Source organism: Rhincodon typus, unplaced genomic scaffold, assembly GCF_021869965.1.
Source record: "Rhincodon typus isolate 14 unplaced genomic scaffold, sRhiTyp1.1 hic_rhity00000682, whole genome shotgun sequence".
In the NCBI taxonomy this organism is placed as follows: Eukaryota; Metazoa; Chordata; class Chondrichthyes; order Orectolobiformes; family Rhincodontidae; genus Rhincodon; species Rhincodon typus.
This window is the reverse complement of record NW_025966320.1, coordinates 12,136-30,424: the sequence shown is the minus strand read 5'-3', so window position 1 is coordinate 30,424 and position 18,289 is coordinate 12,136. Positions and strand designations below refer to the sequence as shown.

General features: G+C 42.0%; 1 protein-coding gene across 1 annotated transcript in view; it reads left to right on the top strand.

The window, feature by feature from the left end:
* Positions 1-720: 720 nt before the first annotated feature.
* Positions 721-18,289, top strand: part of LOC125488399 (origin recognition complex subunit 3-like) — a 29,362-nt gene continuing 11,793 nt past the window's right edge. Inside the window, exons 1-3 of the mRNA XM_048621457.1 lie at positions 721-875; positions 6,426-6,480; positions 13,108-13,205. Coding sequence (XP_048477414.1) covers positions 852-875; positions 6,426-6,480; positions 13,108-13,205 — 177 coding nt within the window. The 5' untranslated portion in view covers positions 721-851. The remainder of the gene's footprint in view (positions 876-6,425; positions 6,481-13,107; positions 13,206-18,289) is intronic.

Here is an 18,289-nt window from a genome sequence, read left to right as displayed (position 1 = left end):
TGGTTCACTAACATCCTTTAGGGAAGGCATATACCATTCTTACCTGGTCTGGCCTACGTGTGACCCCAAACCCACAATAATATGGTTGACCCTTAATTGCCCTTTGGGTAATTAGGGGTGGGAAATAAATGCTGGCCTAGCCGGCGATGCCCTCATCCCATGAATGAATAAAAAAAAACATACATTTAATCAAATGAAATATCATAAACCACTGATTATAAGAACATCACTTCCAACCTGGAAACATTCACTTCACTTTTTTAAAAAAATAACAAGCTTAAAAGTAACATCTTTAGCTCCCATCAATCTACATTTCGTAGAAAGCATACAGCTTCTCCAATTCTCAAACAATTTCGAAAATGCCTTTCATACAGCGTTATTAGAAAACCATCAAAGCTGGGGTAATTAAAACATGCTGCCCCAAAGGAACACCACAGCAAGCAAACAGCAACTGAAGGTCACGCAGTATGGATCCTCTGCATTATCTGAAGAACACTACCTGCTGCTACGTACCTGCGCTGCTATAGACCTTCGGAAAAGACAAGCCATACCATCATCTGCCCGGGCACTAACACTCAGGAATGCGCACTCAACTCCCAGTCTGACCGTGTCTAATCCATCCGACTGCTCGCATCTGCAAACGCTCCGGAACTGCCTGGCTGCAGCAACGCCCCGCCTTCCGACCTCTGACCCCCCGGTGACGTTTGGACAAGTCTCAGCCAATGGCGATGCCGCTCTGCCCCAGCTGCCCGGCCGCTTTGATTGGCTGTGGGCCGGCAGGCCGAGGTGATTGAGAGCGCGTGGAGTGCTGCAGCGGTTGGGAAAGAGAATGTGAACGGACTTGGGGGACAATGGCGACTTCGTCTGTATCCACGGTAAAGGCACCTTTCACTGAGATCCCTCCACTTCACAGGGCAGGTGGCTACTCACTTTAGGCCGCTCCAAACGCCGAGGAGTATTGTCCGATGTCTGCAGCCGGAAGAGTGGTGGAAGCAGTCAGTTAACAATGTGCAAGTGTATAGGGTACGGGGGAGAAAAGGCTGGAGAATAGACTGTAGATAATCAGACGAAGTATTTAGGGGATAGCCGGTGCTTGGACTGATAAGTGGCAAGTTATGTTTGCACCACACATCAAGCAAATACATTTCAAACAAGACAGAATACAATCGTTGCTCCTTGACGTTCAATGGCATTAGAATTGCTGAATCCCCCACTTTAAACATCCAGGGGTTACCGTGGACCAGAATCAGAAATAGACCAGCCATAACAATATTGTGGATTTGAGAGTTGCTTAGAATGTTTCCTGACTCTGTAAACGGAGCAATGATGTGAGTTTCTGTTCCCATACTGATAGGTGTTGCGAGTTGAGCACATCAGCCCACTGTGCAGGCAAACCCAGGGATGCGCAGCGCCTGCATCTTGGCTTTGGGCACTGAAATGAAGTAGGTGACCTTTTTCTTATTCATACAGGGAATGTGGTCTTTGATGGTTGGGCCACCATTTATTCCTCGTTCCTAATCACCCTGGAGAAGATGGAGCTGGACTGCCTTCTTGAACTGCTGAAGCCCCTGTAACCTAGGTACACCCACAGAGTTGACAGGAAGAGAGCTGCAGGGTTTTGATCGAGAGAAAGAGCCTTAATATTCATCCAATTCAGGATGATGCATGACTCAGAAGGGGAGCTTGAACGTGGTGGTGGTACTTCCATGAATCTGCTGCCCGTGTCTTTCTAGTTACTGGAGTTTGTGGTTTTGGAAGGTGCTGTCTAATTGAGTTGTTACAATGTGTCTTAAAGATACCACATATCTGTTGTAGCTGTTGATATCTCATGATAGTTAAGTGTTGGTTGGGATGCTAATCAGGCTGATGCTTTGTGCTGGATCATATCAAACAGTAAAATAACTAACTGGATGCTGGAGATCTGAAACAGAAACAAACTTTAGCACCACCTTCAGCAGCAACTCCCCACCTCTGACTTCTGAACCCCTGTAACCGTTGACCAGAATCAGAAATGGACCAGCCATAACAGTATTATGGATACGAGAGTAGTTTAGAAGCTGGGACCTCTGACTGTCCAAAACCTGTCCAACATCCTCAAATCAAGAATGTGATGGAATACTGGCCACTTGCCTGATGAGTGCAGCTCAAACACAATCACAGCGGTCTAAAAAAGAAATTGCAGTCAAAACTTAGCAGTCTGGTAGCATCTGTGGGAAGGAAGCAGAGTTAATGTTTCGAGTCCAGTGATTCTTCAGAACAATAAGCAGTTAGGGAAAAGTGATATTTATGTTGAAGTTGAATTTGAGGGAGAGAGAGAAGAGGAGAGGTGAGTGGATAGGTGGATCTGGAGACCAGAGAGAGATGAAAGAGCTTGGTAAGCAAGGAGAGCAGGCTAGACATTCGTTAGCAATTTTTTTTTTGGTGTCAAACAGATTGTGTTTGAGCTGCACTCATCAGGCAAGTGGCCAGTATTCCATCACATTCTTGATTTGAGGATGTTGGACAGGTTTTGCAGAATCAGAGGTCCCAGCTTCTAAACTGCCCTCAAATCCACAATATTGTTATGGCTGGTCCATTTCTGATTCTGGTCCATTGTAACCACTGGATGTTTAAAGTGGGGGATACAGCAGTTCTAATGCCATTGAATGTCAAGGGGCAATGGTTGTATTCTGTCTTGTTTGAGATGTATTTGCTCAATGTTTGTGTGGTGCAAACATAACTCGCCACTTATCAGTCCAAGCATTTTATGTTGTGCTGGTCTTTCTGCATTTGGGCATAGACTGCTTCAGTATCTGAGAAGTGATAAACGGTGCTGAATAATTTTCAATCTCGGGGGAACATCCCAGCTTCTGACATGGTGGAAGTAAGTCATTGTAATGGCTGAAGATGGTTGAGCCTAGGACATTATCCTGAGTAACTCTGACAAAAATGTCCTTCAGCTCAGATAATTGTCCTCCAATAACCACAACCATCATCCCCTTGTGCCAGGTATGACTCCAACCAGGGGAGAATTTTCCCCCTGACTCCCATTACACCAGTTTTGCTAGGGCTCCTTGACGCTATACTTGATTCAATTCAAACTTGATGTCAAAGACCGTCACCCTCCCCTCACCTGATGAGTTCAGCTCTTTTGTGCATGTTTGGACTAAGGCTGTAACAAGAATAGGAGTGGATTGGCCTGGGCTGAACCCATCTGAGAAAATACAACTTCATAGCACGGTCAACATGTGTTGCTGTTGATGATCAGGAGTTGAGTGACCGGGTGGTAATTGGTTGGATTGGATTTATCCTGCCTCTTGTGGATAGGATATACCTGGGCAATCTTCCACATTGTTGCATAGATGCCAGAGTTATAGCTGTACTGAAATAGTTTAACTACCGAAACAGTTAGTTCTTGGAGTCCATGTCTTCAGTACTACTGCCAAAATATCAGGGCTCATAGCCTTTGCAGTATCTAATATTTTCAGCTGTTTCTTGATACCGTGTGGAGTGAATCAGATCTGCTGTAGATCGACCTGTGGGACCTCAGGCGAAGACCAAGATGAATTGTCCACTCAGCACAAGGCTAAAGGTGCTTGAACCTGCCTCAGCCTTGTCAATGGGCCCTGGGAATTGCCATGAATGTATTGGGGATGCAGTGTGCTGCCTGAGAGTGTGGCTGCACCAGCATCAATTGAAACATTCTAGAGAATTGGTGTTATCTGAAAAAGAAGAACGTGTTGTTTTCCTGCCATCTCCCCATGATCCTGCACAAAGTGAATTGCTCAGTTAGAGAATCGTGATGGGCTGAATGGCCTCCTGTAGTGTAATGATTTTGTGAAATTATGGACTGCAATAATGCTACAGATGGATTGAAGCCTCCATGCATGCACTCCAACTGTAGCTGTTTTATGTTGGAAGCCAGTTAATATTTTAATGTAAAAATACATATGCAATCTTACTTTGTGTTTTACAAACTGATCTGATATTGTATTGAGCAGAGTATAGTGCAGGAGTATCCCCAAATGTTTTGTTTTTGCAAGCTTCATGGATATATGCAATGAGCTTTCACACAATATAGAGAATTTTAAAGCATCTCCTGATTTATACCCTAAGTGGTTGATTTTAACAGTGTTCTAGTTTTGCATTATTGATCTCTTATAGAGTCATAGACTTGAGGCAACAGTGCTGAGATCAGTCTATTGAATCACCTGCAGATCCATTAAAAAAAACTTATGAAGCATCTTTCTGTTTCTTCTGATTTCCAAACGATTCCACACAAAGTAATTGCTTTTACCAACACAGCAGCCAGTCACAAAACAAAGGTTACATGAACAGGAAACTCTTTTTGATATTTTCAAATAAGCCTGTTCAGAGATGTTAATCTACATCTTTGGAGCAAGTAGGACTTGAAGTCAAGCCTCTTGGCTCAGAGATAGGGACACTACCACTGTGCAAAAAAAGCCCACTGAAGAAACTATTATAAGCTCTAGAGAATCTGTGGTTAATAATTTTTAGTTGAGGTGTTAATATTGACCAATACAGCAGCAGAAATTGATTATCCTTGTTCAAATACTGACTCTTCTCAAAAAAGACACTGCCTCAGTATAATGTAGGTTTCAGCTTAAAAGAAGTGTTTGAATGTAGGCATGAAGCTTGCAACTATGATCTTCAAAAATCAGACAATACAATTCAAGAAAGAAATAGAAATAAAAAGGGAAATGAGTTGAGGTGGCCTGAGGACAGCATTGCTTGGTTCATTGCTTGGATATCCTGGAGAACGAGTTGTGAATGGAACTGTGCAATCATCAATAAACAGTTCCACCTCACAAATGGAAGGCCAAGGGCTGACAACACTTTTCAGAGGAATTCCTGCACTAATGCCACGAATCGCCTTTTAATCATCACGGCTATATTATTTTGCCTAACGTATAACTCCAACTACTTTAGGGGTTTTCATCCCCAACACGCCCCAGGCCTGGTTTTTCTACATCTTCTTAAACCATACTTTTTAATTTTTAAAAATTTTTTTCTTCATTAACCTGTAGTGTCCAGGGATTTGTAGGCTAGGTGGATTAGCTATGGGAAATGTGGGGTTACAGGGATAGGGTGGGGACTAGGTTTGGATGGGATGCTCTTCGGAGGGTCAGTGCAAACCTGATGGGATTCTATGATGGGATGTGGGCAGCACTGGCTGAACCAGCGTTTATTGTCCATTTCTAATTGCCCAGAGGGCAGTTAAGAGTCAACCACATTGCTGTGGGTCTAGAGTCACATGTAGGCCAGACCAGATAAAGATGGCAAATTTCCTTCTATAAATGGCATTTGTGAACCAGATGGACTTTTGCTGAGAATCAGCAACGTCTTCATGATCATCAATAGACTTACTATTATTGAATTCAAGTCTACCATCTGCCATGGCACGTTCCGAGAATATTACCTAGATCTCTGGATTAATTGCTGACTGATGTTGAGGGCAGCAATTCTTCCATTTCCTCCATGATTCAGTTACGGCAGGTGGTCTGTTTCGAGGCTATGGTAATATCTGCAACCAGGTGATTCTGGCAGAACCTAAGGAATTTTGAGAAGTTATTGATTTGGTGTTTCTTGATTGCATTATTGATTACCCTTTCTGTTGCACTGCTGATATTGGTGTAGAGGCTAAGTCAGTGAAATTTGAAAAGGTTAAATTTTTTGCCCTCTTTTTTGAGGATAGAACATACCCGAGCAAGCTTGCACTCTGTCAAGTAGTCACGGTGTCAGTTCTAATAGAACATCCTGGCTAGGGCAGCAGTTTATGTGCTACCATTTTCCTAAGCACACTTCTATAAACAGAAGTCACTATTTCACTACAGAATCCAAGACCTGAGTCAAAATAATGTGCTCAAACTAGTTGTTCATTTTAGCAACAGCTTCCTACCCCATACATACAGCCTGGAACCATGTGGTCAATGTTGGTGTAGCCATTTTCTCTTTTCCAACAGCACTTGACGTGTATATCTGCTAATATGCCTAGCCCATTCTGACTAACAAATTGCTGCTTTGCTTGTATTAGTATTTTATGTTCAGTGTATTCTGATCTTCAGTGTGTCATGAACGAAATGTTAAATTGAGTTAATTTCAATCATTGAGCATTCTTTGTTAAAGTCATTACTCGCTGTTTTCCTTTGTAGGTGGCCAAGTCATATAAACTGTGATGTAATGGGTTAAATAGCTGATCACTGCTATGATAGCAAATTCAGATGGTAGGAATATTACAATTGGCTATAGAAGACAAATTAATTTAATCAAAAAAAAACTGATGTAGGCAGCCATTTGCAACACTAACCATCTCCTCTTCTATTAATAGTGCCTGAGATTTAGTGACCTGTTCCACACATGTTAATAATTTTAACAGATTATAGCTGTGAAAAGCTTGAATTTTTTTTTCTTTTTTTGCCGCACAGGGTTGTTTTGTTTTCAAGCCAAAAGACTCCAAAAAGAGAAGGAAATCTGTCACAGGTTTGTACCCATTGCAACAATGAGTAAATAGCATTGTATTTAAAACAAAATACACTGCTATATTTAATGATGTTCTACATACTTGATTTCTATTATCTCTCTGCTCTGTCTTTCTCAAATGTTTTAATTCCTTCATTTTCTCCCCTATCCCCTTAACAATTATCTGTCTTCAATAGGATGCAATAAACTGGCATTTTGAGGATGAACACAAATGCAATTGCACCAAGTTTTGGGAACTGTAGTGTTGCCTAGCTCTCCTGCCTTTTCCTGACCAACTGCTGTTGCACGTTTCAAATGAAACAGCTGCAGAACGGCGTGCACCTATCTAATACAAATGGATCATTCAGACTAGTTTTTGCTGCATGCATTTCCCAGTTTAAAATTAGCTTGCAAACAGTCAAAAATCTATAATGTAGAAAATATTGATTATAAAGTGAGAACCCCAACCCGTTCTCTCATCTGTGTTATTAACCTGAATAATTTGTTTTGCCCTTAAAAATGTGACTAGGAACAGAAAGAAGAAGGAGGAATGTAGGGTCCATCAGTGGGTTGGATGGTGGTGGGGGCGAATTGTTGGGTCCTAGGTAGAGAGGAGTTTGTAGTAGAATAGATTAGGAGGGAAAGAAATCACTTGAATGAGTGGTCTACAGGTCCCTAACTAATCAAAGTCGGATAGAGTTCACAAAATATTGTGTGCTTATGATAAAGGGATGGCAATAGTGACGGGAGACTTTAATACAAACTAGAAAAATCATGTTATCGGTAGTTACTGAATGAGGAGTTCATCAAATGCTTAGAATGTTGTGTTTTACAGGAGACCGGAGAGCAGGTTATATTAGACTTGGACTTGCATATTGTGACAGGATTAATTAATGACGTCACCTGTGGGCACCCATGACCACAGTATGATTGAATTTTACATCCAAATTGAAAGGGAGAAAATTGGGACTAAGATTAATATTGAAATAATAGCAACTATAAGAGTATGAAACCTGAGCATACTGAAGTGAACTGGCATCCTAGGCTAAGGGATAGAAAGATAGAGACACCGTAGCGGATATTTCAAAATACACAGAATAAGTATATTCCTACTATAAAGAAAAATCCTAAAGGGAGAACCCACCAGCCATGGTCAACGAACAACGTTAGGGAAAACATCAAATTTAAGGAAGAAGCATATAACTGTGCAAAGATGAGTGTCAGTTCAAATGATTGGTCAGAATATAAAGAACAGCAGAGAATGACTAAAAGGTTAATGGGGAGGAAGAAATTTGTATGACAGGAAACCAGCTAGGAATTTGAAAAACAGATAGCAAGTGTTTCTGTGTGTTTTTAAAAAGGAAATGAACACATAAATTGTGTGTTGGTTCTCCAGAGAATGAGAATGACAAGTTAATATACAACAATGTTATGCCTCACTGGGATAGCATCTGGAAATCAAGTCCTGCTATTCCTGGATTCAAACAGTGTTTAGAAAGATTTTATCAATGTACACGAAGCTCCCCAATTTATCAGTATTTCAAGACTGAGGTTAACAGAAAATACAGACCAAATTTTTGTATGTGACGATAATTACTGTCTATTGCAAATAAATCGATTCTAGTTTTGGGTAAATAATTATTAACTGTTGACATGTAACTATATTAGTTAACACTCTAACTTCCATTTAACACACCCTCCATGCACCTACAGACAGATGAAAAAAAAATTGGTGTTCTTAGCGGAGGGAAAATACTGGGACGGCAGTTCAACGGTTCCCATCCCCAGGGTTCATTGAGGCGATGTTTTTGGCTGGTCAGGACTTTCTGCTCCTAGGTCTTCATTCTCCAGGTACTTTTGCTTGCAGGAGACGGAGTGACTGATTCAGAGCTTATAAGGTCTCTGGCTTATTGGTTAAAAGCAACATCCAACAGCAACTGATAAGGGAATATAAACTGGTATTCTTCAGGCTTTAGGAATTATTTTACTGCAGAGCAACCTCCCATTCTGCAGTCATGAAGACTTTTGTTCACACAACAATTATATACGTGTTGGCAGGAAGGAGGCCATCGTCATTGGTATATAGAGTGATGACCAATTGTCAATCAGCTACTTGTTGCTGGCCAATTCCATTTTGAACACACTCACTAATGCCAACTCATCTGCAACTAATTTCCCACCCCTGGCTGAATAAACAGCACTTAAAATGAGTGTCAGGTTTATTTATTTTAAAATGTGCAGCAATTTCTTCCATGGTCTTTGGGGTTTAAAATAGGTCTTTTCACATTTTAGTCCCAAAAATACAGGAAAATAAAAAAAAATACAATGTGCTTAAAGCAGATTGAAATTAGCACAGTTTGCTTCTGTCTTGACTATGGAGGATACAAAAATATTTGGGTAATAGCTGTAAATCAGAAGGTGGATGGGAGAGAAGAACTTAGCAAAATTGCAATCATGAGGGAAACAAACTAATTGAGCTTCAGGCTGACAAGTCTGTGGGATCAGATCTTAAACAAGAGTGCTAATGGGATAGAAAATCTGTTGGTATTAGTTTTCTAAAATCCCTCTATTCAGGAAAGGGTCCACTAGACTGAAAAGTAGAAAATCTAACCCCTTTGTTCAAGAAGAGAGGAAGGCAGAAAAACCAGTAACTAAAGGCAAGTTAGTTTCATATCTGTTATGGGGACAATATTAGAGTTCATCATTGAAGATACTTTAGCTGTCTGCTGAGAAGAGTCAGCATGGTTTCGTCATAGGAAAATCATGTCTAACCAATTTATTGGAGTCTATATGAAGGAGTAACATGGTTATGGATAAAGGAAGGCCTGTAAATGTACCTTATTTGGATTTCAAGAAGGCATTTCATAAGTTGACATGCAAAAGGTTATTGTGGAAAAGAAAAGCTGACAGGATAAGAGGTAATATATTAGTGTGGATAGAAGATTGTCTGGCTGGCAGAAAACAGAAATTTAAAATCGGCTTTTGTTTGATTGACAGGATGTGATGAGTGGGATCCCGCAAGGGTCTGGAATGGGGCCTCAATTTTTTTCAATTTATATCAATGGCATCCATGCTGTTTGTCCCTATGATTTAGATGAGGGGAGCAAGGGCATGCTAGCAAAATTTGCAGATGACACTTACAGAGATGGGAAATGATGTTGTGATGAATACATGAAGCAGACTGATTTGTATAGGGTGAGTGAGTGAGTAAAAATCTGGCAGATGGCAGTTCATATAAATTTGTTCACTTTGGCAGGAAGAATTTCAGGGCAGAGTATGACTTAAATGGGGAAAGAACGAAATTCTAAGGTACAGAGAGACTTGTAGTTTGAAAACTCTTTTGGAAATTTGTCCTGTTGCCACCAGGTAAAGACAGAAAGTCTTACACATGCTGTACCTGTGTAACCAGGCATGCAATCAGACTGCACAATTAAATTCAACTCTCACTCCGAACAAAAACAATCAATTCGGATCAATCCAGACTTTTGGCAGAGACTGATAACTTCAAGTTAAAATTTTGAGCAAGGGATTAAAAGAACAAATTTATGGGTGATATGTTCAAATTGTAAAAACGTGTGCAATTTCTTTAATGTCGATAGTACCTATCACAGCACCACCTACTGGTACAGCTGATATGGAAGCTTTTTGAAGGAAATATTCCTGTTTTCATTCATCATTCTACATAGAAGTGTTGCTGCTTGATGAGTGACAACATACAAATCAACCTTTGAAGCCTCCAAAAGGTGTTTCCAGAACGGGCGTTGGGGTTCAAGCCAACTTAGGCACCAGGTATAAAGTGTGATCACTGATGTGGATGATTATCATGTTGAAATGCTGTGGGAAAAATACCAGTAATTTGTATTAAGTTTATGTGGCAAAACTTATGAAGAAAGTAGTTGTAAAAAGATACCTTTAACCAGATTGAAGTGTTAAAACCTGCTAATTTCATTATGTTTGGAATTTGATGCAAAGGGGTCATTGAATTCATTCTGAGTCTGTTTGGCTATGACATAGAATCGTAGAATCCCTACAGTGTAGAAGCAGGCCATTCAGGCCATCGAGTCCGCACAAACTTTCTGAAGAGCATCCTACCGAGACCCATCCTCCCCCAACCTTATTCCCTATAATCCTGCATTTCCCATGAGTAATCCGTCTAGCCTGCACATTCCTGAATACTGTGGAGCAATTTAGCATGGCCAATCCACCTAAACTGTACATCTTGATTTGATTTGATTTAAGTATAGTGAAAAGCTTTGTTTTGCATGCAGTACAGGCAGATCATAATATACAAGGACATACAGATCAGAGTTTAGACAGAACAAGGCATACAAGGTTATGGCTGCCCAGGAGGTGCACAAAAGCAAGATCAACATTAGATTTGAAATTTGAGAGGTCAAATTAAGACATCTAATAACAGCAGGGAAGAAGCTGTCCTTGAACCTGTTGGTATGTGTGTTTAAGCTTCTCTATATTCTGCCTGACGGAAGAGGTTGGAAAAGAATATAACTGGGGTGGAAGGCATCTTTGATGATGTTGGCTGGCGTTCTGCGGCTATGAGAAGTGTAGATGGAGTTCGTGGATGGGAGGTTGGCTTGTATGATGGACTGAGCTATGTTCACAACTTTCTGTAGTTTTTTGTGGTCCTGGGCAGAGCAGTTGCCATACCAAGCCCCAGATAGAATGCTTTCTATGGTGCATCTGTAAAAGTTGGTGAGGGTCCTTATGGACGTGTCGAATTTCCTAAGTCTTCTGAGGAAGAAAAGGTGTTGTAGTGCCTTTTTCATCGTTGCATCTATGTAGGAGGACCAGGATAGGTTGTTGGTTATCATCATTCCTAGGAACTTGACACACTCGACCCTCTCCATCTCAGCTCCGTTGATGTAGATAGGGGCGTGGCCTCCTCCTTTCTTCCTAAAGTCAATGATCAGTTCTTTTGTTTTGCTGACATTCAGGGAGAGATTGTTACCTTTGCACTACGACACCAAGCATTCTATCTCCTACCGCTATTCTGACTCATCATTGTTTGATATCCAGCCTACAACAGTGGTGTCATCAGTAAACTTGTAGATGGCGTTCAGACGAAATTTGTTCACACAGTTGTGAATGTACAGGGAGTATATTAGGGTGCATTCTTGTAAGGTGCGGGTGTTGAGGATTATCATGGAGGAAGTGCTGTTGTGTGTCTTCACTGATTGCAGTCTGTTGGTCAGGAAGCTGAAGATTCAGTTTCACAGGGTGGAAGCGAGACCTAGTTCTCGGAGTTTGGAGATTAGTTTGGTTGGGATTATAGTGTTGAAGGTGGAGCTGTAGTTGACAAGTAGAAGCTTGATGTAGGTATCCTTATCATCCAAATTGTCCAGGGATGAGTGTAGGTCTAGGGAAATGGAGTCTGATGTGGACTTGTTGCACCAGTAGACCAATTGCAAGGGATCAAGGCAAACTGGGAGGCTAGAGTTGATGTGAGCCATGACTAACCTCTCGAAGTACTTAATAATTATGGAGGTCAGAGCCACCAAGTGGTAATCGTTGAGGCACATTGCATGTGTTTTCTTTGGTACTGCGATGGTGGTGGTCTTCTTGAAGCAGGAGGGGACTTGAGATTGTAGCAAGGAGAGGTTAAAGATGTCAGCGAATACTCCCGCCAGCTGGTCCGCACAGGATCTGAGAGCATGGTCGGGGACTCTATCTGGGCCAGTCGCTTTCCTTGGGTTCACTCGCACGAAGGCCAACCTTTGGACTGTGGGAGGAAACCAGAGCACCCGGAGGAAACCCACGCAGACAACATGCAAACTCACATCATCAGAAAGATCTCATACTGGATGTGGCTTTTTGTTTCAGCATCCTCCCTCCACCACAAATCCTTTCCTCTCTGTCCATCAAATTGGACATTTAACATTTTTTTTATTGTGTGAATAATCTGATGACTATACCAGTTAGCTGTTGCTCTGAAATCTTTGCTGAACTCAGGGATTGATTTAGCCACTGAAGTGAGTACAAACGCATTTCTGGTGAGGATGAAACCATTCCAATACATGCTTCTCAATATCAGGCCAGTGGCTGCCCCTGTTTTGATGGCACTTTTAATCTTGGGCTTCCTGTTTAGGGTGAATTCCTACTTCTCCTGTTCTTTCACCAGATTTTCATGAACACCAAATTCCCTCACTGTGTTACATATATTTTCTGAGTTGGCAAATATTATGACTTTTAGCTTGAGCTCAGCTTTCTTCATCTGGTTGGAAGACTTGCTTCTCTTCACTGTTTGCCACATTGAATCATCTCTGTGTGACCATGCCTCAAACTTCACAGCACAGCCCTGGACATCTGCCTGATCCCTTGCCTCCAGTTATGACATGCATTTCTGGGGCAAAATAAAGAAGCTGATTACGAATGTGAGTTTGATATGTTGTTGCTGGAATTATATGTCAATAAGGACCCGGTGTGGACCTTTTGCTTGTGTTGACCAAAGAAAGTGTCTGCTGAATAGGCAATAAAAAGAAGATGGCTGCATTGGATTTTAAGGTATTCCAAAATATTTATTTCTTTAATCTTGCAGTTGATCAGAGCTGTGTCCTATTGCTTAGTTATAATAATTATTAGAACTCTGTTGTTGAGTTTGACCAAAGCTATACTCTGTTTTCTATATTGCAGCTGACTTCTTCAATAAAGACAATGCTATTTCAGAGAGTGATAGGTTGCGGTTTAGTACTTATGAGTCACTATGGCAACAGATGAAAGAGGAAACCGAGGTAAGCTCTTCTATAGAAGTCAGGCTTGGATTTTAATGATGCATTAGGGTTGCAGTGAATTTAACAAGAGGCTTTTATAATTGATTTATATAAATTTAAAAATTGTACTTTCCACTTGAACATTCTCCACTTCACTGGATCATTACTGTGTTTCTGCCTAAATAAATGCAACTTCAGTTCAGTGAGTTTAAATGTGCAGCCAACCTAATTTAGTTAAGATTAATCAACTAACTTCCACAGATTTTATTATATGCAGGTTGTTTAAGTTTGCTGTTAGTATAAAGGGAGATAGAGGTTAAAGTCATGGTATTTCCTTCTCCCAGATGGCATGCCCTAGGGATGTATTTTATCCGTTGGGTGCATGACCTCATTTATGATGTACAGCTCCTATTCATAGACTGTGAGGGTCTTCACGTTTCCCTCAAGATGCTGCCTGTCTTTTACTCGGACCTGATCAATGTCTGGAACACAGTTGACCCACGCTGGGTCTAATCCCTCCTTTCCTATTCATGTATCTTTCCAAATGTCTTTTAAACATTGTAATTGTACCTCCATCTACCACTTCCGCTGGGAGTTCATTCCATGTATGAACCACCCTCCGTGTGAAAAAGTTGCCCCTCAGGTCCCTTTTAAATTTTTCCCCTCTCACTTTAAAATTATGCCCTCTAGATTTGGACATCTACCTTGGAGAAAAGACCTTTACTATTCATCCTATCCATGCCCCTCATGATTTTATAAACCTGTATAGGTGCTTAAAAATGGGAGAGAGAAAGGGGGTAAGGCTGTTGTGGCACATTGTAGTGTGCCTACTTCTAGACCATGAAGCCTAGGTTCAAATTCCACCTGCTCCAGATATGTGTAAAATATCAGGGATAAAAGAGAATGCAAGATGGAAGGTCAAGCTTAGTCACTAAAGGCTGCTTACTGATCCTGAAGGCAGGACTGTGCACTTTAAATAGTGCCACCTTGTACCCAGATGCTTTGCGTAGCCTTCCTGTCCTGTCCTGTCCTGTCATGTCAGATCTTATTGGTGTCAAAAATAAGGAATGATACCTGCAGTCGCATCATTGCTGCATGTTTTAATATTTGTTCATGAGATGAGGTGTCTCTGGTCCAGCCAGCATTTATTGCCTGATTAATTACCCAGAGAGCAGTTGAGAATCAACCAGATTGCTATGGACCTGTAGTTGTATGTAGGCAGACCAGGTGAGGATGGCAGATTTCCTTCCTTTAAAGCACAGTAGTGAACCAGCTGAGTTTTTACAACAATTTGCCGAGCTTCTTTTACTCCAAATTTTTAATTGAATTCAAATTTCATTCTGTCATGGTGAGGTTTGAAGATATGTCCCCAGACCTGGTGTGCTGCATACTAATCCAATGCAGTGGAATAGAATTTAATGTCACTTGACTGCAGGATTTTACAGACTACTGTCTGCTCTGACGCTGTGTTTATAGATTATTTTTTATTGTTCACTTATGGGTTATGAGCACTCCAGACTATACCAGCATTTATTACCCATACCTAACTGTCTTGGGGAAGGTGGTGGAGAGCTGCCTCCTTGAACTCCTGCAGTCTTTGAGATGTAAGTACAGCTACAGTACTGTTAGAGGGGAGTTGCATGTTTTGACCCAGTGACAGTGAAGAAACAACAATATAGTTCCAATTCAGGATGCAGTGAGAGTTGCAGGTGCTGGTTTTCCAGATGCCCTTATCCTTCAAGATGATAGAGGACCTGGGTTTGGAAGTTGCTGTTGAAGCAGCCTTGGTGAGTTGCTGCAGTGGATCTGGTAGATGGCACACACCACTGCCAGAAGTGGAGGGAATGAATATCTAAAATGGTGGATGAGTCTCCAATTAAGAGGGCTGCATTGCCTTAGATGGTGAGAAGCTTCTTGAGTTGTTGCTGCAGCTGCACACATCCAGACAAGTGGGGAGTATTTCAACATTCTTCAGATTTGTGCATTATTGATGGATGACAAACTTGGGGGAGTCAGGAGGTGAATTACCAGCTGCAGGATTCCCAGCCTCTGATTTACTCTTGTAGCCACAATTTTCATATGGCTAGGCCAGTTCAGTTTCTGGTCAGCATTAACTCCTAGAATGTTAAATGTGAGCGGATTCAACAATAGTGACTTCTTTTATTCTTGCATAGATTGTGAGCATCACTGGCATTTGTTTCCAAACCCTAAATCCCTTGAATTGAGTGGTTTGCTTAGCTATTTCATAAGGCAGTTAAGCTTTACCTGCACTGTATAGCTTAGATCTTCGCTATTCAATAAGTCGTAATGCGATTGAGGTGTTTCAGCATCCTGCTTGCTGAGGTAACTGCAAAGCTGAAATCTTGCCTTTCCTTGCTATAATGCTCAAATACCCAAAGCTACAAGGTTTGTAAATGGCTCTTGTTCCAGCCTCAATGCACAGATTAGATGGAGTTACTTTTATTGACTGATTTTCACTCAATCCATACAGCCAGGGTTTTGAATAAAAATGTTGTATGCTGATAGACTCATGGCATGTAAGAACACAGCACAATTGTTCTGAATACGTCCACAATTAATTCATTAAGCATCAGAATTTGCCAATAAAAGCAATGAGTTGAAATCTTGGGGATATCACACCAAAATGGTTATGTTATTGGACTAGTAATCCTGAGACATGATTTCATATTCCATCACTGAGGAGTTTAAATTTGGTAAATTCAGTAAAACTGGAATAGCTAGAAATGATGGCCATGCAACTACTGGATTTTCATAACATTCAGTCTGATTCACAAATGTTCTTTAGGGAGAGAAATCTGTCATCAATATCCAGTCTGACCTGCATGTGACTCCAGATCTCTAGCAATGAGTTTAATTCCTAACTGCCCTCTGAAATGTTTTAGCAAGCCATTCAATTGTACCAAGAGCAGTTTGATATGGGTGATATATGCTGGGTTATCCCAACACCCTGTTTGTATGGCTGCATAAATGAGTTACTAATAGTCTTGAAGACTTGCTTAGGTGGATTACAGTGTTCTACACTAATAGCAGTGTGCCATATAGGAAAATTGCATAATTCTGCTGTCAGGGTCTGACTATGCCTCTCTTGGTGTGCTGTTTCAAGATCAAGAGTTCTAATTGGCAGGCTATGCTGAATGTAGTTGCACGCAGTAAAATCCTGGGATAGAATTTCTGCACAGTTCTCCCAGTTGCCTCATTGTAAGGTTAGTGCAGGCTCTGGGGAAATTCACCAATAGCTGCTAATCCATTTTCCTGGGTGTTACACCTAAATTCCAGTGAGAGATTGAGAATTCCAATTGGAAATTGTAGCCATTATGTGCTGAGGATAATTTGAAGGTAATCAAAAAGCAAAATACTCTAGATGCTAGAATCTGAAATAAAAACAGAAAATGTCAGAAAAAAAATTAACAGGCTAGGTTAATTGAGAACATTAATTTGAAGATGCTTTCTGTTGCTGGGGCAGTTTCTCCATTGGGTGATGTACATATGAATTAGAAACAGGAGACATCTATGCTATGTTTTCTGTTAGCTAACCAATCCTCTACTGCATCTGCCGCATCTGCTCCCAGGATGAGGCATTCCACTCCCGTACATCTCAGTTGTCCTCGTTTTTCAAGGACCGTAACTTCCCCCACTCGGTGGTCGAGAACGCCCTCAACCGTGTCTCCCACGTCTCCCGCACCTCATCCCTCACACCCCGTCCACGCAATAAGAACCAAAAAAGAATCCCCCTCGTCCTCACGTACCACCCCACCAAACTCCGGATCCAACGCATCATCCTCCGACACTTCCGCCATCTGCAATCCGACCCCACCACCAAAGACATCTTTCCCTCCCCACCCTTATCTGCTTTCCGGAGGGACCACTCTCTCCGTGACTCCCTTGTCTGCTCCACACTCCCCTCCAGCTCCACCACACCCGGCACTTTTCCCTGCAACCGCAGGAAGTGCTACACCTGCCCCCATACCTCCTCCCTCACCCCCATCCCAGGCCCCAAGAAGACTTTCCACATCAAGCAGATGTTCACCTGCACATCTGCCAATGTGGTATACTGCATCCGCTGTACCCGTTGTGGCCTCCTCTACATCGGGCAAACCAAGCGGAGGCTCGGGGACTGCTTTGCAGTACACCTATGCTCGGTTCGCAATAACCAACTGCACCTCCCAGTCGCGAACCATTTCAACTCCCCCTCCCATTCCTCAGACGACATGTCCATCCTGGGCCTCCTGCAGTGCCACAACGATGCCACCCGAAGGTTGCAGGAACAGCAACTCCTATTCCGCTTGGGAACCCTGCAGCCCAATGGTATCAATGTGGATTTCACAAGTTTCAAAATCTCCCCTCCCCCTACCGCATCCCAAAACCAGTCCAGCTCGTCCCTGCCTCCCTAACCTGTTCTTCCTCCCACCTATCCCCTCCTCCCACCTCAAGCCGCACCTCCATCTCCTACCGACCAACCTCATCCCGCCCCCTTGACCTGTCCGTCCTCCCTGGACTGACCTATCCCCTTCCTAACTCCCCACCTACACTCACCTTTACTGGTTCCATCCCCGCCTCTTCGACCTCTTTGTTTCCTCTCCACCTATCCTCTCCTCTATCCATCTTCTATCCGCCTCCCACTCTCTCCCTATTTATTTCAGAACCCCCTTCCCCTCCCCCTTTTCTGATGAAGGGTCTAGGCCCGAAACGTCAGCCTCTCTGCTCCTATGATGCTGCTTGGCCTGCTGTGTTCATCCAGCCCTGCACCTTGTTGTCTCTACTGATGCTGTTCTGTTAACCTCTTCGTTCTTATTTTGGAAAACCTTTGGTGTGGAATTTTATTACTTGCCTTCTGGAAAACCAAGTATGTCACATCTACGACATTCCCTTTATCTAATTTGCCTGTTACCTTTTCAAATACCTCTAATAAGTTATCAAAGACAGTTTTCCGTTTCACAAAACTGTGTTGATTCTACTTGATTGTGTTGAGGTTATCCAAGTGTTTTGCTATAACATCCTTAATAATAGATTCCAGCATTTCCCATAACAGTTATTAGACGTGGATGTGAACACTCTTGTAGGATTTTTCTTTGGATGAATCTGTC